General features: G+C 36.1%; 1 protein-coding gene and 1 long non-coding RNA gene across 3 annotated transcripts; both read left to right on the top strand.

Annotated features, from left to right (window-relative positions):
* The first annotated feature begins 406 nt into the window (after positions 1-406).
* On the top strand, positions 407-1811 carry LOC127409761 (uncharacterized). Its single transcript, XR_007892036.1, has 3 exons — positions 407-488; positions 756-916; positions 1019-1811. It is a non-coding gene; the product is annotated as an uncharacterized LOC127409761 (long non-coding RNA).
* An 8941-nt stretch (positions 1812-10752) lies between these two features.
* Positions 10753-19391, top strand: LOC127409736 (uncharacterized). 2 transcript variants are annotated; one of them, XM_051644498.1, is made up of 5 exons: positions 10753-10888; positions 12351-12465; positions 12535-12712; positions 13265-13467; positions 16078-19391. In XM_051644498.1, the coding sequence occupies exons 2-5, from the start codon at positions 12373-12375 to the stop codon at positions 16183-16185; spliced, it is 582 nt and encodes a 193-aa protein (XP_051500458.1). In that variant the 5' UTR covers positions 10753-10888; positions 12351-12372; the 3' UTR covers positions 16186-19391. The 2 variants fall into 2 exon arrangements, with proteins under 2 accessions (XP_051500458.1, XP_051500457.1); XM_051644497.1 differs by having other exon boundaries at positions 12351-12712.
* Positions 19392-21302: the final 1911 nt, after the last annotated feature.

The following is a 21302-nucleotide window of genomic DNA, read 5'->3' as shown; positions in this document are numbered from 1 at the left end:
CAGGAAGTCTAATTCGCCATTGGATCCCTCGGGATTTTTTTAAAATGAGGTTTTTGAACTTATGAGTAAAATAAGGTCTGTGGTAAACATTACTTGACGATACTTGGACGTTTTGTTCAACAACATAAATTACACACTGTCATACCTCAAACGTAAATTTTGAAGTCGTATTGAATTGAATACTTTTTTTTTTTTTTTTTTTTTTTTAAAGCACGGCAGCTTCAAAATTCACGTTTGAGGTATGACTGTGTGTAATTTATGCTATAGAACAAAACGTCCAAGGATCGTCTAGTAATGTTTACCACATACCTTATTTTACTCACAAGTTTACTTATAAGAAAATCCCGAGGGAACCAATGGCGAATTAGACTTCCGGGTTCGCCTACAAATTGACGTCACGGCTGAACAGCTCTATTCTGTTCGAATGTAACAAAAATTATTTAACCCACACAAGAAATATATTTGAGAAGTTTGTTTAAGTTGTTCAGGTAATACTTTAATAATACTGTTCAATTGTTGCTCGATAGCCGATATAAAAATATTAGTTCGGTGTTGATTATTGCTTACTATTCGCTCAACTTGTTTTGAAATGATTGCACTTAAAATGATTTAATTAGATCTTAAATGACTTTATGGTTATAGTTTTGGCAGTAAATATGGCTGACATACCTGTAGAAAGGTGATGATAACAAAAAGTATTAGGCTACTAAATTTTATGATTTTAATGTAATACCATACATGTGTTAATCAACCAGTAGCATGGTACCAAAGTACAAGGTTTACTAGGTGGAATGTTGGTGGTACGTACTAGTACTAGTACATGCTAGAAGGGAACACTACTGTCTTGACACTGGTATGGACGCCTATGACACAACACAGGAGGAGATGAAAACAGCTTATCTCACACCTCAGGAATGTATGGGACTTTCTGTTCTATTTTTAGAGCGAAGTTAACTTTGTGGTAATAAGGTGGTGGGACTTCTGTTCTTTCAATGAACACATACATGCTGGTTTACAGGCTGCAGGTGGCTCAGCACAGGAGATCCCCGGAGACCCTATTGGATGCCAGGCTACAGTTTGCTGACATCATCTGTCACCGTCTTTCCTATGGGCCTTGGCTAAGGATGGAAGAGTTTTCTTTGATCTGGTGTGGTTGACATCATCTGTGGGATTTCCACAGTGTTGTCACATACACACACATTAGAATTTGTGCAATACAAATCATTGTATGTTGTACATAAAATGCCAGATTAGTGCAGAAAATGCAATGTCTGCTGATTCTATTTTTCCATTGCACAATGGAAAAAGATGAATGGATGACACTTGTCTTTTTTATTTTTTAAGTTGCATCAGAAACTGAGGAAATTGAGGCTTAAGTTGCTACAGCGTTTTTAATTGTATGAGAAAAGTAGAAATGAAGGAATAATAAATGGTAAGGTAATTAATTTAGCTAGATGCTAATGCTTCAAAACGGAAACAGTATGCAACAAGAACATCTGTAGTATCAAAACGCAACTTTATGTTGTGTTATCAGTAACACTTCACAATAAGTTTCTATTCATTAACATTACTTAATTAGCCATCATGAACTAACAATGAATAATACTTTTCTGCAGCATTTATTCATCTTTGTTCATGTTAACTTATGTAAATACAATTGTAAGTTGTTAGTTCATAATACATTTACTAATGTTCAGATACTTTAATTTTAAAAATGCATCTGTATATGTTGAAATTATCATTAACTAAGATTAATAAGCACTGTAAAAGTACTGTTCATTGTTTGTTCATGTAAACTATTGACTCTCTAAACTGAAGATTTTTTTGAAAGATTAAGTACTTTCTACATTGATTAAGTTAAAGCATTAACTTGAAAATATTAAGTAAATTCTACATTTGTACTTCAATTTAAACATGTAAAAATGTATGCTCTAGATTATAAGTAAATATTATTTATCATTGTTTGTAATCTTTACAATGCGTCATCATCTATCAATCCTAAAGTAGAAAACCTTGTCATATTTATTTGCTAATTTGAGTACAGTTCCTAGAGAAATAAAATAAGTAATTTCTACTTAACTGTTTGAAGCTGCAACGTGCTTGAATAATTAATGAGCCTGCACATTACGTTTGGTAACTTCTTGCATTGTGAAGTCTGAAGTTCGTTTTCTACACAAAATTACTTGTTCATGATAAAAAACAACAACTAAGTTTTGATTTTTTACCTTCATCGTGTTTTGTGCACCAAGTGTTGAGGTCTACGTGCACAGTCCTGTGTTTCATATCTGTTACCAGTAATGCAAGGTGATGTTGTCCAGTAGACTACAAAGCATGCATAAACCTTCCCCGTGGAAGTCTTCAACGTGTCATGGTTAATGATGAAACGTGTTTCTAAGGAAAGTAAAAATATTTGAAGTGTTCAGTAAATGTTATTTAATTACTGTATTAACTGAAATGTTTAAGTTAAATTTACTCACACTAGAAAAACAGTGTGCAAAAATCTTACTAGTCATTGTTTTCCATGTAGTAGGCTAATTAGTGAGTTTTAGACTCATTCTCAAATCATCTTGAAGGTGCACAGATGTCTAAAATGATCCAAACACACACTCTTTGCCTGCTATTCAACAACTTTAGCATTCCTAATATCATAATTATCCATCTGAAAATGACTTTAGCACATAAATGGTATATTCTAAATAACAGTTTGACAAATTATTCTTTGAGTTTATAAGTACTGTTTTCACAGATGCACTGCACACCTGAAGCTAACTTTAAAAATGCAGCACATGTTTCTAAGAATATGCCAAGCAGAGATTTTCTCACAATATCTTCCAAATATACAGTCTCAAATATCTGACTGAATATTTGTAGCCACAACCAATTAAAGCCAATGTGGTTTATGGATTAAAAGATTTTAAAGCAGCCTGTTGTATCAACACATTTGAAAATAATCCAGTATTTTACTCCTCATATTACTTCATCCCGTTCCCTGAAGCAGTCAGATCAGTTTCTTTGGCAGTGCCTTGGGATTCAAATTTGACACATTAACCCTTAAATGCATTGGTGTTTCGCCAAACATTATTACATACTCGGGTCTTTAGTGACACGGCACGTACACATCAGCCACAACATTAAAACCGCCTGCCTTATATTGTGTCGGTCACCCTCGTGCCGCCAAAACAGCGCTAATCCTTCTTCTCACCACAATTGTACAGAGTGGTTATCTAAGTTACCGTAGACTTTGTCAGTTCAAACCACTCTGGCCATTCTCTGTTGACCTCTCTTATCAACAAGGCGTTTCCATCTGCAGAACTGCCACTCACTGGATGTTTTTGGTTTTTGGCACCATTCGGATTAACTCTAGAGGCTGTTGTGTGTGAAAATCCCAGAAGATCAGCAGTTACAGAAATACTCAAACCTGCCTGTCTGGTACCAACAATCATGCCATGATCCAAATCACTGAGACTGAGAATTTTCCCATTCTGATGGTTGATGTGAACATTAACTGAAGCTCCTGACCTGTATCTGCATGATTTAATGCACTGCACTGCTGCCACACAAGTGGCTGATTAGATACTCTTATGGATGATTGTTGGTCCCAGATTGGCTGGTTTGAGTATTTCTGTAACTGCTGATCTCCTGGGATTTTCACACACAACAGTCTCTAGAATTTACTCCGAATGGCACCTACTGAAGGGTGCACTTCTGAATAATTTCAGTAGTACACCCAAACGACAATAGCCAAATCATACTGTTTATGTGTTACACTTGCTATAGTTTACGTCCACGTTGATTCCTCTCAAATAGAAATGGCAAATGTAAATAAAGTCAATCACCGAAACATCAGCGCCACCTTAGTAAGAAATGGCATGTATAATGATAATTCACTACTGTCACACGGAAAATCAATGTTATACGGTAGTCATCAGTATAAATATAGTACTCATTTGTCTTGTAATAAACAAAGAAATAAATATACTGTGATGGTAAACTTATATAGATATGAAATAACCAAAAAATATTATTTATTGAAGCGCAAAAAATAAAAAGCGTAATTATTACATAACTCGGGTCTTTAATGACCCTGTAAGCAGTTATAAAAACGATATATAAAGTGTAAAAAAAAAAAAGAAAAAAGAAATGTATATATATATATATATATATACTTGGAGTCAAAATGGTTGAGAACCACTGCTTTAAATTGTTGTCTTGGTCTTCTCTGAAGCATGATGTCATGCAATCTTAAAGCTACAATGTCACATCTAATTTTTCTTTGGTTGCATTCGTGTTCATCTGGGGACTTATTCTTCTTGCTAGATGAATCATTTGCACAAAACTTCATTGCTTTGATCAAAGTTTAAACATCTTATAATACAAGAGAATGACAAGTGAACATAATGCCTGAGGGATCAACTGCACCTCCTAATATATCTATATATCTATCTATATATATATATATATATATATACTATTTATTCTTAAAACTTTCAGACAGTTTCTTACTGGGATTTCAGACACAAACAAAATCCTAAGTTTATAGGTTTAATATATATATCTGGGGAAGACCAATGTGAACCACCAAATGTACATTTGGAATAAAGATGCCCAACAGAAGCACAAATTATCAGCATTGAATCTTAGTCAATACTGTTGTGTTCATATAAATATGTGAGAACAAACATTTAAAAGAACTCATGAACTTACACTTACAATACTACTCACATAAGAAGTACAAATTTACTCACATAAGAAGAGTAATTTTATAGAGGGATATTACAAGTGGAAAAAGTGTGTAATCATTAGTTAATTAATGCTTGTTTGTCATACAAAATACTTCTTACTAAGAGGGGAATGGCAGCAACAACATCATGTTTGGCCAGCATTTGGATGATTGACACAAGTCTAACCACACCCTGTTTTAGCAATTGTGGTTTGTTACTAGGAGTCCACGTTGTTGCTCAGCCAATCAGAATGAAGAGAACTTGACCTTCTGTTGTGGGTGTACCCTCCAGGGCAAGAGAGAGCAGCCACAAAACATATGAATGACTGGGTGATCGTAATGAGTAGCCAATTGGCACTGAGCAGCAGGTCTGACCAATCAGAGTAGGTTTCTGTTCTGCCAGACAGTTACCAAGTCACTGTTACTGCCAGAGTTAGCTTAGGGCTGTCTGCCATTGGCTGAAAGTGGAGAAAACTCAACGCCTCACTGGCTGAATAACCGCACACCGTTGCCAGGGGACAGCACCAATCACAGTGAGGCAGCAGTCAGCTGTTTGGTTTCTAGGCAGGATTTACATTCTGAGATGTTTTGGCGGGAGAATGGGAAGGAGGGGAGAGGGAAGGGGGGCTCTAGATTGAAGTGGAGCATGTGATGTGTTTATGTCTGTGTGTTTAGCTCTTCCTCTTGTAGGATCTTTCTGATGCAACATGCAGTTGTGAGGGAGGTGTCTCCTGGGCATGTTATGTTTTTATTTATTTTTACGGGTCTTTACAATGAAACAAGAACCAATGATGTAGCTGTTGCCACGGAGGGAGTGCCAGCATTTGTTTTGCCTGCTCTCTCATCTCCTGTACCTCCCCATCCACAGTTACCGTAGAAACAGAGTCACTTCAAGTCTATTTCCATCCTCTTCCTCTAGTCGGTGATTTGTCTGTCCCTCATCTGCTTCTGAAACCATCCCAACTCTACACTATCCAGCAAACTGAAATCCCTGCCAACACAGTGTTGGCATTAACTGACTAATGAAGTTAGGATACAGCCTGTACAGAATCAGACAGGCACATTTTTCTCGAACAAAATCAATTCTCCCTGACAACCGTCTTTGCTGCCAAAAAATAAAAAATTCCTTACTCAGTATATTTTTTCTTGTTCCTAAAGAACATTATCGAAACATCCTTGTAACAAGTTGTATTTATTTGAGAAACAAAATGACGGTAATAAGCAAGACATTAAGTCTTATTTGAGACATGTATGTTACAACAAGAAAAAAACAAAAAACAAATATATATATTTGCCAATGGGGTAAGAAAAATAACCTTAATTTAAAGGAAAAACATTTATTTTTCTTATCTCATTGGCATTTTTCTTTTCTAGTTTTTAAGCATAAACCTCACTAAATTTTGTTAGATTTCTTTGAAAACGAGACTTAATATCTTATTTCATTTTGATTCTCAATAAAAAATGTTACTGGAAAAACAAGACATGAAACGGTTTTTGCAGTACATGTGGCAATTAATTAATTGCAGTACTAGTGCACTAATTAAACTTTAAATTGGTCATTGCAATCTCACAGTTGAGAACCGCAGCAAAAGTGTTCAGGAATGCTGAGCCCAACGGCAGTCAGAAACGATGATGTCATCGTAAGCCAGTGAGAAGAGGAAGATTGTCATATTCAGTAGAATCACTGCCCATTTATAACAAGTGCACTAGAATTCTGCCTTATGCAAACACACACACACACACACAAATAAAAAATGGGTTTTTGTACATTTATCACAACAGCCCCACATATTCCCCTGTCCAGTCAATGTAACTAATAACTGTAACTGGCCAATCTTCATCATTGTATTTGTCCATTATCAAACAACAAGCTTTCCCTAGAAAGGAGTTATCGATTACTTGAAAGTTAGAATTTTGTTTAAACTTCACCCTTTGAACATGTTTTTCTTATGAAAAAATTAACACTAACATAAACAACAACATCTAGATCCAAAAATGACAAAAACCAATTGCACTTGCACATAGAAACATATTTTCCAAGTCTTCTGAAGTGATACAATCACTTTAAATAATGACAGAACGTTCTTTTTGGGGGATCTATAACAACGTCATCAAAGTCTTTCTAGCAGGTCTGTCCACTGGTGCCATTTTGGAATGCTCCTGGGAAGCAGTGCAGCTCCCATCTACATGAATGGGGAAAGACTGAAATCTCCAAAATGGTTGGTCACGATCAAAGAACATATTTTCTTTACCTCAGATTAAGCTAAAAAACTCAATTTGACCAGCTTGTATATCTAATGTGCATTCTCGAGATGACTGACGACTGGTGATGTCTGTATCTAAAAGGTAATTGGCTCTTTTAACTGTAAGGCAGGACTTCCATCTTACATTTGTTGACCGTTGGGCGCTTAGAGCTCCTTGGTTGGGCATTCCAATTTCTCCCATTAATTTTACCAGAAGTGACCCGTCTCTGCTAAATAGTCTCACAGTGCCAACCAATGCATTGAGTTGTAATGGCAAGAAGCAGATTGGCACAGCAGGCAAAGTCAAATAAAAATCAAATTGTAATATTCGAGTAGTGTTTTTACTAGTCAAATATTTAAAGCTGAACGAACGATTAATGGATTACTCATGCACATCCCTATATCAAAGTAATTAACATTTGGCTCAGGTTACCTGTTCCCTAAACAAACATCAATTTCTTTACTGTTTAGATCTACACTAAACCATTATTATCAACATTCTTTATATAAATGCTGCTATACTGAACGCATGAAGGGAGTTGTCTGATGTCTGGCTGAATGCATATATTTTTCAATACACCAATAAATCATGGAGAAATCATACTGAAATAGTATTAGCTTTTTACCAAGTAGACAGTTTGCCCGGAAAAGATCAGAGTGAAACATTAATATAGGATCCATGTAATTTCTTTGAGGATGTGTAGTTTATACATTAGGGACATGTATATTTAGTTCTTCATTTCCCAATAGAGGCTTTAGATCTAGATCTCTAATCAAACTCTGCAGTCTCTGACACAGTGGGCAGTATTGGGTCTCATTAATAGACTGTTGCACAAACTGCCTAAGAAAAGCAGAATGTGCATTTCTAGGGGAAGATGCCCACTGTTTATTTATTTATTCTTCCAGAGGGAAAGGGGCAGACCACTCTTCCTTGACTAACCTTGTGCAAGGGTTTTGCCTTGGAGTTAGAGGTCTGCAACCCGACCCCGGCCTGACGGGACCTGAGAATCCGAATGGGTTTCGGGCCAGGTTCAGGCTAGTTTTCAAATAGGACATGGGGTTCTGGTCAGGTTTGTAATTAATGGAGAAAAAAAAATAATAAAAATAAATAAAAATAAATGTTTTTTTAGCGCAGTTGTCACAAAGATTCAACATTCTGAACAAGTTCAGGCTATAAAGAGGGGACTGTTGCATTGCTTAATATTATTCCAGATTGTTCTGCACTAAGCAAATTTTCAGAGCATAAACGGTAAGTCAATGCTTTTTTCCGTTCTGCTCTAGTGTACTGAGGGGCTGTCGTGCCTTGTTAAAACTGTATGTATACTGTTTCAATACTGTTATGAATGTTGCCTATGTGCTGACATAAAATATAGCCTATTGCAACAGTACTTGATAGAAGAAGAAATTCTAAAGATAGTGACTGATTTCGGGTTCAGGCTTATAATCTGATGGTATCGTTCGGGCTGGGTAGGGTCGGGCCAAACGGTCTCGGGCACGGGTCGGGTTTCATTTTAAGGCCTGTGCAGACCTCTACTTGGATTGAGGTTCTTTCCATGTCTACCAAGACGTTGCCTCTTGACTTTGCTCACGTCTATGGCTCAGAGTCTCCGTAAAGCACCTTTGTAATAACTAAATCCTACAGAAATACAACATAACAACATTTTTTAAATTAGAAATCAAATTGGATGAGCAGTAGACTTCAACTGTGTTTTGGTCTGCTTTAATGAGGCTTCTAAGATAAATAATGACTTTGCAATTTTAAACAGATAACATCTAGTTTAGTTGCATAATGTGGCCAAAATGTGGGCAATCAGCCTTTTTAACAACATATTCAACATGTAACAGCAAAATAAAAAGTTTGAGGAAACAAATACAGTGCTGCTGCGCATGCAGTATAATAAGTTCCTCATAACATTATTGTAAATAGATGCAAGGAAATAATATACTTCACAATGTAAGTATTAAAATGATGGCACTGTTGGTTACATTCTGAATGCTGTGTACAGGTCTACTATCAATGTTATTCAAAGGGAGATTTTCAAACTTTAATCTTACATTTCTTAAAAGTATAACATTCACAGAAAACAAAAGTAGACATCACAGCAAAGGTTGAAAATGAAAGAAAGTTGGAATGGAATCTGTAAAGTAGCCAGACCGGGTTAAATTAAAAGGGCTGTATGTTTCGCTAACGGCTAACGGGATATCTCCAAATCCCGCGCTCGTGAGACATCAGCCAATACGATATCAAATGACCTACATGTGAAAGACAATGAGCGTTTCTGATTGGCTAAAATAATGAGGGGCTGCTCCCCTGCCTATTTTTGTTGTTTACATCTAAGAGCTAACAAGACAGGTTTCATCTCTTACCACACCCATTTCAGTCATATCTGAACTGTAGTTGGTACCTTTTATGCATGGCATTCAAACAAGCAACAGCAACTTTAATTGCAAAAGTTTAATAATTATGGTTAGGGATTTAGAACAGACCACAAAACAAGAATGTTCGAGGAAAATAAACTGTGCTGCGTTGCAAACACTGCCATAGAGTTCTCATAACTAATGCTAATCTACCAGACATCAAAATATGCATTCAAATCTGTTTATTTCTTTCCGATAATACGGGAAACTGCAAACAGAGCTGTTTCAATGCTTGCCTGTAATTTATTACCAAGAAAATGTTAAAATGCTCCATTCTTTAACAGAGATTGACGGGCTCAAAGCACAAACCCTAAAGTAGGGCCCGAAACTAGGGCCCGATGACCTTTGATTTGGCCCACCTTGCAATGATGCAGCTCTTTTTTTTTTTTTTGCATTACAAAAACTATAGCTTATTTGAAAAGCAGAGAATATAAGTGATTTAATTTGTAAAAATGTATATGTACGCCCCCCATCTCCCCCCCCCCCCCCCCATTTTGCCCAAGCCTAAATCAACCACTGAATTTGGCAGTCCCAATAAATGATAATACTGAGTGAAATCCAGGACAATGTGTAGCCTATGTCTATGATAAGAAATATCTTTAATATCTTCTTTGTCATAAAACAAAACAATATACTTGATAGTATTACATCATGCCATTGTATCTTCATCTCTCCAAAACTCTGCAAAACTGTACAGAACTACCATGTGCTCAGTGTGAGGAAATGCGCTGTTGCGCCGACAGTAACCATGTTTTAAGAGACGCTTACATTTAGTCGTTTAGCAGACATTTTATCCAAAGTGACTCACAAATGAGAAAGCGACACAACATATGTAAACGGTCCTACTCGATCTGCACTGAGCGGGATTTAAACCGGCATCTCCAGCATGGGAGACAGGCACGCTAACGAGGAGTTTAAAGGCAATAGCTCCTAGCATCAGTCGCTAGTGCGCCTCTTGAGGCCAGGGGAGTGAGGTTTACACACTGCACAGCTATCATGTACCAGCTGACTCTCATTACACATACATTAAATTATATTGAAATCAATTATGTGCACTGTGCAAGTATAGGGCACTTGATGATTTTAATTTTAGAGTTCTGTGTGTTTTGCAGTATTAATATTTAATTTTAAAATTATACAGTTTGATATATGCAACGTTTACTTTTGGCCCACTGCCCTCAATCAAGTTTGACTTTTGGCCCCTCATAGGAAAAAGTTTGGGCACCTCTGCCCTAAACTGAACTTTTCCCTCGGGCATCAACAACACACACAGATACCCCGCCCCTTTTGAATAAATTACCATCTCATATGATGTCACCACAGATGGGCGTGCCTATCACCGGGCTCGTGTCCAATACGAACAACTCGAGCTAAGGCGCAGAATGAAAGCGGATCGAGTCTGTGTTAGTAAATACGAGCGTGTTCAAGCGTGAAGACGGAATAAAACAACACTGACACAATAAACGGAATAAAAACAGCACTCGGCAGACACATTCGCGCGCTGGCGGTGAGTGTCTACAGTTTCTGTGACTCATTTGCGTCTTTAATTTTTTATTGTCTCTCAGTTGGGATTGATTTGTGCTTTTATACAGTAGAAATAACAAGAATCGAAATGACACTATTTCTCTGTCAGCATAGTATTAAGTTTGCTGATGATCTATCAAAGAAAGAATAAAGATTATCATCATGCACAGAAACATTCTCAGTGTCAGTTTCATCACAAACTTCAAATAAGCTATTCTGATTCACATATTTATTAAGTCTGTCTGAACTTTATGGAACTGTAATCGTAACGTACATATAAGTTGCATTCAAATGATGTATGTGTTTTTAGTGGTAGTATTACTTTATGGTATATTTTATTTAGATTTTTCTTAACATTTGCCTATATTATAATAATCAAACCCTCTTGACAGATTTACACTCCAAAAAAAAAAAAAAAAAAAAAAAAGATATATATATATATATATATATATATATATATATATATATATATATATATATATATATATAGTCATAAACTGTTAAATAGTTTTTTTTAAGTGTTAAACTGTTCATAAATAATGTTGCATATCTCAAGCACTATAAACATGTTACACGTCTATGCATGCCTGAAAAATCTTGTTCATACAATCTCTCAGTTTCACTAAATTCACCATCCTCTGTAACTGCACCATCATATGAAACCATTCTCATTGTAAAGCATCTGTGCTACTTTACATTGCAACTCTCATCAGACCAGATTATTCATAGACAGACATTGGTTTGTTTATTTTGATGGGGCTGATTTAAATTGTACCATATTTCTGGGAAATATCAGCCACCGCAGACAGAATACTTGAGCACAGGCCAGAAACTTCCCCTTATTTGTACGTGACTCCTTTGAAACATTGTCCTTTCGGTGTTGGTGGTTTAGTTTGCAACCTGCATGTTTTAGTCATCTCACCGTACTTTGATTCCAGAAGTTGCACTTTCATGCTGATCTACTGTCACATCTTACTGTAAATAGTCCCATGACACAAACAAAAATATATATAATGATTACATTTTTTTTAGATCAGCCACATTATTCATTGTTCATGTGAATGTGGGTACACTCACAAAGATACAGTGCTTGTATCAGGTCAAGTGTTCCAGGACTGAACTGATACGATGTTATGTTTTTAAGCGGGTTTGGGGCAATTTATTGTCGACATTCTGGGAATATTTTAGAACTGTGTAGAGTGAGCATAACTAGAAAAATATAGATTCACTAAGGAAACTTCCATGACTTTTTAAGATTTAATTAATTTCCATGACTTTTCCACACCTGGAAACAATTATTATTATTTTTTTTAACATTTTTTTTTTGTTGTTGGACCAAATCTAGAAAATCTGAATCTAGAAAAAAAATCATCCTAATTTTGCATCCTAATGTTTCATAATCCAGACTGATAGGACACCGCATGATGATCTGTGCTGTATTTTAGGGCTGTTTCGGTGACTCCTCTGATGGAGGATGAGGAGGACGAACACCTTCCTCACTGCTGTGAAACGCCATTAAGAAACAAGAGCCCAGAGAACAGAGACGCCTCGCGTCGAGAGGTAGGACAGTCAACTAACCGACACGGACATTTTGAAGACAGATCAACTCAAACTGCGACCTCTGTCCAGAACTCAGGGAGAGCTGGAGATATGGCACCATTCCAGAGGTCTGTAGCGGAGACATCATCAACTCCCTGTGGAAATGTGAATGCCAGGACTGCATTCAGGGCTAATTGTGGAATTGGGGGCCTTGCGTCAATTACTGCAGCCCCAGGGGCTCCGGAAGAGCCAAGAGCACTTTTTCATGGTAGGGAAATACAATGTGCATCAAATCCATGCTTGTGAGATTATAATATGGTTTCTTTGGACTGCTAAACTAAATTTAAAGGTGAAGTGCATAATTCGTGCGCCCCTAGTGTCAACAAACGGAATTGCAAAAACAATTGCTGTTTTCAAACAGGTTTCCCGAACACTCTTCCCATCTGCTATTGGTCAGACAAACAGATAGTCCCGCCCAAAACTCGTGCCATTGGTTGAGCCAATGTTGCTCTGTCGGGCTAGTCGGAATGCTCTAAAAAACAGAGCAATGTTTTGAAAGTGCCACAGGGGCAAAGTGTTTACACTTATCAAGGCAATCAACCTACGACTGGTTTATTTATAGTTGTCTGTGCATATTAAGTATTTTAACATCCCCAAAATTTTACACTTCACCTTTAAATTTGTTGCGCAACTAAATAAAAAAAACTTAACTATCACACAGGCAAACTGCCTTTAGCAATATTAGACAAATTGTTGCTTGTTGTCTAAGCAATTACAAAGTTCAAACGTTAATCATTTATAAATGTTTTCAATCTATAAGGAAATGCTGGTTTTCGCGCCCACTTCCCTGCCCTGTTCGAAACCGACCCGGATGGCGCACCAAACACAGAACGCAGAGCGGCGGACGAAATGAGGCAAGAAGAAAAAGAAGATGAAAGCGTGGAGGGAATTAGCGTGGAAATTCAGATTGGACGTAAATTACGAGAAATGGGTGATCAGTTTCAGCAGGAACATCTTCAGCTGGTAAGAGTTATTTCAGATTAGTTTACTTCCCTAATTCAAAACCAAACTCTTGGCAAGTGAATCAGATGGGGTAAAGAGGTTGGTTTACACTGCAGTGGTTATTGTCACGAAGTGAAATGACATCATCGTGTGCTGTTATTTCAACTGCACATGCAAATGCTCAGAGGGACCGATGACATCATTATTGGTTTACTCTTCTCAATGCTCTGTTTACTCACATGTTCTTTTAGATTTGTTAAGATAACTTAGCAAAAGGTAGGTGAAAATACATACGGCAGTATCTATTACAGTATATTAGACAGTTTGTTTATCCGTATAAATGATTTTACTCGCTAGATGTGTTTATAAAGCAACATGATTTATAACTAGTTTGAAACTGAAGTCACATGACTTATGAAAGCATCAGTATCTAGTTTTAATTAACGTTTGTGGACAAATTTATTTCTTTTTAAAGTGTTTATCAAGAAAATAACAAGAGTGTTTAAATAAACAATTCTGAAAAGTGGCACAATTTATTATGTAAATATGACCAGTAAAGTGATAGTTTCAGTGGGTAAAACATTTATTCATGTATCTCACCAACCTCTGCATTATTAATGGGATGGTTCACCTAAAAATTAAAGTTCTGGTATTATTTTCACACCTCTGTGTTGTTCCAAAACCATATGACTTTTTTCTTCAGTGGAACACTGGAAATATTAGGCATTTTTGGCCTCAGTCACCATTCACTTTCATTTTATGGAAAAATATATAAATAGTCACAATGAACGTGAATGGTGACTGATGCTAACATTCTGCCTAACATCTTTGGTGTTCCATGAAATAAAATAAAAAAGTCCTACTGTTTTAGAACAACATGAGGATGAGAAAATAATGACAGAATTTTCATTTTTAGGTTAACTGTCCCTTTAATTACCATAGGATTAATGTAGATCTGTCAAGGCTTTTCAAACTATGCAAGTTGAATTTCGTGTCAGCCCTGGCCGGCTGAAGTTTGTGTGTGAGAGCTGATAGAGGATGTGAAGTGTATGTTTATACTCCAGGCTAAATTTAGAGGCTGACTCAAACTCCACGTCAGCTGGCATGTGACCATGATTTCAAAGGTAGGCCAAAATAACACCGTTTGTTTCAGTAGTAGTGTAATATATGCTGAGCACGTGTAACTGCGATGGTTTCATTGATGTGCACACTTTTATAGTTTATGGAAAGTCTGCTGTCACAAGTTCAGATACAATAAAAAAATGTAAACTTCTGCTCAAGAATGAAACTGAATACTTACTTGAATAATTAAAAAACTTAGAGGATAACAATCTATTTAAGAATTGTACTGTGTTTTGGAACTGCAAGTTAATCTAAATGAATGCTTTGATGACTAATTTAAACCTCGTGTCATAAATGCCACGCTGCTAAAAGAGCAGTCGCTGATGCAATACTCTGCTATACTGAACTACAACACCTGCCCACAACCCAGCTGTCTTGACTATTGATTGGACACTTTAGCTGCCATCAGGAAGAGTTACAGGGAAGGGGAGGGGTTTTGAAGTGAAACTTGAGTGCACAGCACTATCTAGTGGCAGATACTCGCTACTAAAATAAAAGGGTTGCAAAACTGTCAACATGAAAAAACAACATAAAATGACTTTATCAATACATGTTCTTGGTCTTATTGTGCACAAATCATCAGTGCATGTTATTCCAAAGGAAAAAAAAAGTTTGTCTTCGTAATGTTTTGTCGAAATGTAATAACTTACTCGGTTTAAACAGAGACTGTTTAGCAGAAATGGGCCACTACTGTTAAAATGAATGGGAGAAATTGGAATGGCCAACGGATGTAGAAAGAAAGTCCCGCCTTACAAGTAAAATAACTAATAATCTTTTAGATACAGACATCGCCTGTCAATCAACTCGAGAATGCGCATGCGCATTAGCTCTACAAGCCGGTAAAATTTTGTTTTTGTTTAATGTAATCTGAGGGAAAGAAGCACATTTTGCGATCCCAGTGTTATCAAATTTTACTGCTGATTTGAAATATGTTCTTTGATCGTAATCTTGACTAACCGTTTTGGAGATTTCTGACTTTCCCCATTCAAGTAAATAGGATTTGCTCTTGCATGCCACTTGTTTAGCATTCCAAAGATGGCCACCAGTGGACTGACTTGCTAGAAAGACTTTAGCTTAAACGACTTTTCTTTTCAGTTGACGTCCCTTAGGCCGCACGAGCAGGGAGTAAAAGTATTGCAAAATATATATTTAGGCATTGTTTTAGGCAACTGTTGTAGGTAATACAGCCTTTTCATCCTTCCAACAGTTAATGCAGCAATTTAGTGCCTGTTATCATTAAAGTAATAAAGGCTACAGAAATAAATTCTGGTCTGTCTAAGTTCTGGTACAAAATGCCTACTTTTAATAAACTAATCAATTCCCAACAGAGAAAATCAAGTCAATCCCTACATTTTTTTTCTTGTTGCACATTTTGTCACCTTACAGAAGTAAAATGAGTTTCAAATGCTTTTAACATTGACCTTAATCTCCAAAATAAATCTAACAAGGGAGTTTTGATCAATTTGGAAATTTCACTTTATATTTACATATCTGTTTCTTTTCCTACAGTTTACTCAACACCACAGGGGCCAGTTAGGTTGGTTCCACCTAGTGACTTCACTGTACAACTTCCTATTTCCACAAGGAGGGCCCCAAAATGCAAGAGCCCAGAGATGAGGGGGCCACAGCACCGGTTCAGGACACAAATGAGTTTCACGCAGCATTGCCAGATCTAGACTTTGCACAGATATGGATTATATGGCTCAAAAACAATATAAAAAAGAAGCGAGTTGCCGCTGGCCGGAGACTTCCCGACTTTTTCAAAGAAGCCATTCTCAAAATGGAGCGTTGGAGAAAATTTGATAGATTCTGCAGGTTGCATATCAATGTTAAGATATTCAGATTTCTGCCTTATATTTCCCCAGCACATCTTCACGTATGAGCAAATCTCAGTGCAGTGGATGCCTTAATGAAACTCTCAGAAGAAAGAAGATCTGCTTTAACAGGCAATGAGCTGTGAGAATACCGAAGAGGTCCACAGTAATGTGTGTGTTTGAGTATTTGTGCTGAAATAACTACATATAATGCATTCTTGAGTTTTTTCTGCTGGTTTAGCAGGGCTCATGTTTGATTCCTGTCAACATGACGGTTATCAGTGTTATAGGGACAGAGTTGAAGCACTTTTCTCATTATCAACGGAGGCCTGTTGTCGTTACCAAGGCGTTTGTTCATCCATACGCATGCTTCGTAAAGGACTGATGCACAGAACTTAAAACAATGAAATATTTGTTGAAATAAAGATAAAAACTTGAAGATCGGGTTTTACTATATCAATATTGAGCCATTTCTTAAAGTGTTTGCATTCAAGAGAAATATGAATTTTCTGATAAAAACATGTTGGATTTGCTGCAGAAGATAATGTTTTCTTGTTAAGAAAGATTGTTCCACAAATTAGTGAATTCACAGGTGAAAAACTTTTGAAATATCAATTTGCCCTAATGAATTTCTTGTTCTCTTAAAGACCCCATGAAATCACTTGACGAGAATTTCATTCTAAGACACAGAGTCCATGAGTGCAAGATGAGTCATCAATATTTTCGCTCCATTTCCCCAGAAAAGAAATACTGTAATTTTTACGTTTAATGTGTACACCTACTGAAAGTTTATTATAAGTCAACTTTTAGGAGCACACTAGCTTATAAATGGTTTCGAAGCCATAAAATTCCAATTTCATGGGGTCTTTACTGTATTTACTGTCTCATATTACAAACCTTTGATATCAATATAAATTACATAATGAAAATTGCAAAAATGATTTCTCTCAGGCACTGAGATAATAGTTTAATCTTTTACAGTTTAACCCAAGCGATAAATGCAATCACTAATATCTGTCAAATCTGCAAATATTAAAAAGTTACTTTTTTCCTTTAATGACAACCTAAAGTTGTATATGTTTGTATATAGCAATCACTGATTATTACAAAGAGGATTTTATAACTGTAAAGGTCTTAGAGGGAAAGTGTCCTCGTACAGATGGCATAAATATGCTTATATGATGAGGATGATAATCAACTCTGATGTAGATTTCAGAGCACTCAGTGAGATGGCCCAGTGACTGGCACATGATCTGGTGTTGATGTTAATATTTTAGTTTGTATATGATTAATGATAAACTGGGAGACGATTTATTTTCCATATATATCTTTGTTAACTCATATTGTAAAGGGAACTTATTATAAATATGAGATTAATAACACTTTAAGTTATTAAAATATATATTCAATTCCTAGTTTCTTAAAGGTGAAGCGTGTAATTTCTGGGCCTCTATAGCCACCCCAAACGGAATGGCCAAAATAAGTAGATAGGTAAAATTTGTCAGACAAACGTTGATGTTTGCTTGACAAAGCCCTATCTGAAAGTTTGAAACTAGTTTTGAAATACTGAAGCTTGATGGTTATACAGACATTGCAATAGGTGAAATGGCCAGCTAGCTAGCTAGATAAGTTATCAGACAGACTGTCAACATAGATTATCAGATAAACCAATAGATAGATAGGGAACAACTTAAAGCAGATCAAAGGCCTTTTGTTACATTTGAATATTTTGACATTCCGTTGGTCTGTTTGAACATTCCGTCAATGTAAGTCTTTGGGATTTTTCCGATTTTTGATTGTCCGCTGTTTGACAGCCGTAAGTCCAATCAGTTAGAAAACACAAAGCACACTAAGTCAGAACAGTCTGAAGGTATGTACCAAGATTTGTGGATGTAGCTTGAAAGCTCTAGTTGGAGTTAGTGTTAGAAATTTTGGTTTCAGTTTAGGGATTTAAAAAAATAAAAAATAAATGCTAAACCAATTTGATAGAATAACAGTATGTTGGCTTTGTCAAGCCAACATAATGATCGACACTTCCCCTGTCTAACATTGATCAGATAAACAGATAGCCGTGCCCTAAACACACCACTGGTTGAGCCCATGTTACTTTGTCAGGCTGGTTGGGTAGATCCAGTGTTTACGCACTTCACCTTTAAATGCTTTCTTTGTGGTACAATCAAATGAGGTGCCTGTACTTTGCAGTTTACAACTTTATATAGTTTGCTTGTGCATTATCTACAAAAAGAGAAGTTTATGACATTTTAATGTTGTCTATGATTCCAGCATAAGGCGAAACCTTCAAATCATGTCTTAATTTCCTCTGCAACTATTTCAAGATCATGTTGTTTCCTGAAAACACATTCCACAGAGGTGAATTCCAGTGCTGTGACATTATTGTCCTGTTGTTCTTTTGACGGGTGTGCCTGTTATGCTTGTGTATTGGTGACATTGACACTTGCAGACAATCAAACAGCTGAAGGTGCCTTAGAACAGCAGGCCAACAAAGATTTCATATCACCATTACGCTGGGCTTCGGTCATCATGAGTACTCAAATAGATCCAAATGCTGTTAACAGTTCATAAGTCGAGGCAGACATGTATTGCAGCTGGTGTGTTAACAAATTTTGCAAATACAAAAATACCTCCAGCTAAAAAACAGGGAGCTTGAACAGACTATCAAAGATTTACGTGCCAACAGAACAGATCTATTGCAGGAAAAAAGCTGCTGCTGCCTCTTTATCTGAAATGCCCTTTCAAATGCACTTGTCTCATAAAAATGTGTCAAAGGAGTATAAACACTGAGCTGTTTTTATTTTTATTTGGAATGTGTACGGGACATTCCTGCTGGTTCTTTTTTAATCTTGCTACTTAAAATAATTTGATAAATGCACAATTCTCATAGTAAATGCTGTTAGAGAAATTAGATTTTTTTTCTTCCATAAATGCTGTTATACAAGTGCTGACACTTTTCTGCAATGTTCACTGCATTAAAATATTTATGGATACTCATTTGAGAGCTTGTCTTGATTTTTTATTTCTGATTGTTTTTTATTATTATAATAAAAATTAAATATGCAATATTTATTACTGAGAGCCATGTCTACACACACAAAAAAAGGATTTTTGCTGCTTGTTCAATTTACTTAATTAAAATGAGCTAAAGCGACACAATTCTACAACATTTTTGTCACAACTTAATTGTATTGCATATTATCCATTTAAATGTGTAAAATTGAAGTTTACTTAATCCATTGAGTTGGGACTACATGAATACTTTTTGTGGTGTTAATGTAGCATTAATGAAACTGGGCAGGGGATTCTAATTCCCAGCTTGCTTTGCACAGGACACGATAGGAAGAGTAAATGTTAAAAATAAAAGTTATTTTATGTGTTTTTGCTTTTGGGATTTTTGTGGTGAAGAGTGGAACTTGAGCTAACGATGAGGACAGGTAGATGTTACACATTAAATTGATTGCTCACTTCGTTGAGCAAATTCTGTGCTAACCATTAAATAAATACTAAACTACACTCTGTAGTGCTTCCAACCAGCATGTATTTAGCATGCTAATATTCACTTTCACTAGTTAGTACATAAAGAAATGTATTTGAGTCACATTGACACTTGTCTAATTTTGTTGGGTTTACCCAATTCAACTAGGTTCGTTCTACATAAAGTGTTTGTGTTGAGATTACTTAGTAATTTTAAGTTAGGAAAACTCATTTCAAACAAATGGAACCACTGCCCACGATTGAATCATGTTCAGCCAAAGAGCTGAACACAATTATAGAACAATTTGTCACAATTTGATTTCATTGCATTCTATCCAATTGAATTTGTAAAACTGTACGTTTACTTAATCCATTTGAGTTGGGACTACATAACTTCTTTTAGTAGCACTGATGAAACTGGGCAGGGGATTTTCATTTCCCACCATGCTTTGCTTGGGACTGGATGAGGTGAACAAATGTTGAAATTAAGTGTTATTTTATGCATTTTTGAGAAAAAGTAGAATAGGAGATTTGTTCATGTTTAATGTTCTGCTCTACTGGTATTTAAAAAGAGTGTCTGTTAGGCAGGAGCTTTGGGGGTTACCATTGTGGTGAAGATAAGCACTTGCGCTTAGGTTGAGGATGAACTTTCACGTTCAAGTGATGATTTAAGTGCTATTTAGCTCTGTAAGCAGTTGCTATCAAAGTAACAGTGCAACAGTTTCACTGTCCTAACAATTGCTCACCTAGCTTATCCAGTACTTTAAAAATCTGAGTTTTCACAATCTGCTAGTTATCTCACACACCTGTCCTACGTTTACATGATTACTTACTGAGCCTATACAAGTTCAGTCTGCTTGATCCCTTCTTTGCGAAGTATTATTTGTTGTAGACTACAGTTCTGAGCGTAGTCTTGTTCCTGCCATTGTGGATTTCTTTCTTTCTTTCTTTCTTTTTTTTTTTAACCTTTTGCATGTTTACCTCTTTTGTGCTCTTTGGATACTGTTTATTGGATTTGTTCGTCAGTTCCCTGGATACCCTGTGTATTTGATCTTCTTGCCTGTTTATTGGATTTCAATTTTGGAATTGTGCTTCATTAAAGACTTTATGCTCATGCATCTAAACCAACCTCATTTGTCCCCTTCATCACAATACTAATTATTAATAAAATAAAGTTGGACCAACAAAAAAAAAAAAAAAAATAATAATAAAATGAAACATTATTATATTGAGTTTGACAAACATAATAAAGCTGAGTTAAAACTACTATAGTGCATTGATTTGACCTAATTTAAGAAAATTATTCTGGCTCAATGAAAATGACAATCTGAATGAACGAAATAAAATTGCTTGTAAAAACTCTCAAATTCAGTTAAGTAAGTGTAACGACTATTGAGTGTACAATCATTCAGTGTTAGGCATAAGCAGGGC

This window comes from Myxocyprinus asiaticus, chromosome 19 (genome assembly GCF_019703515.2).
Source record: "Myxocyprinus asiaticus isolate MX2 ecotype Aquarium Trade chromosome 19, UBuf_Myxa_2, whole genome shotgun sequence".
NCBI lineage: Eukaryota > Metazoa > Chordata > Actinopteri > Cypriniformes > Catostomidae > Myxocyprinus > Myxocyprinus asiaticus.
The sequence above is the reverse complement of the archived record's forward strand: the minus strand, read 5'-3'. Positions and strand labels throughout refer to the sequence as shown.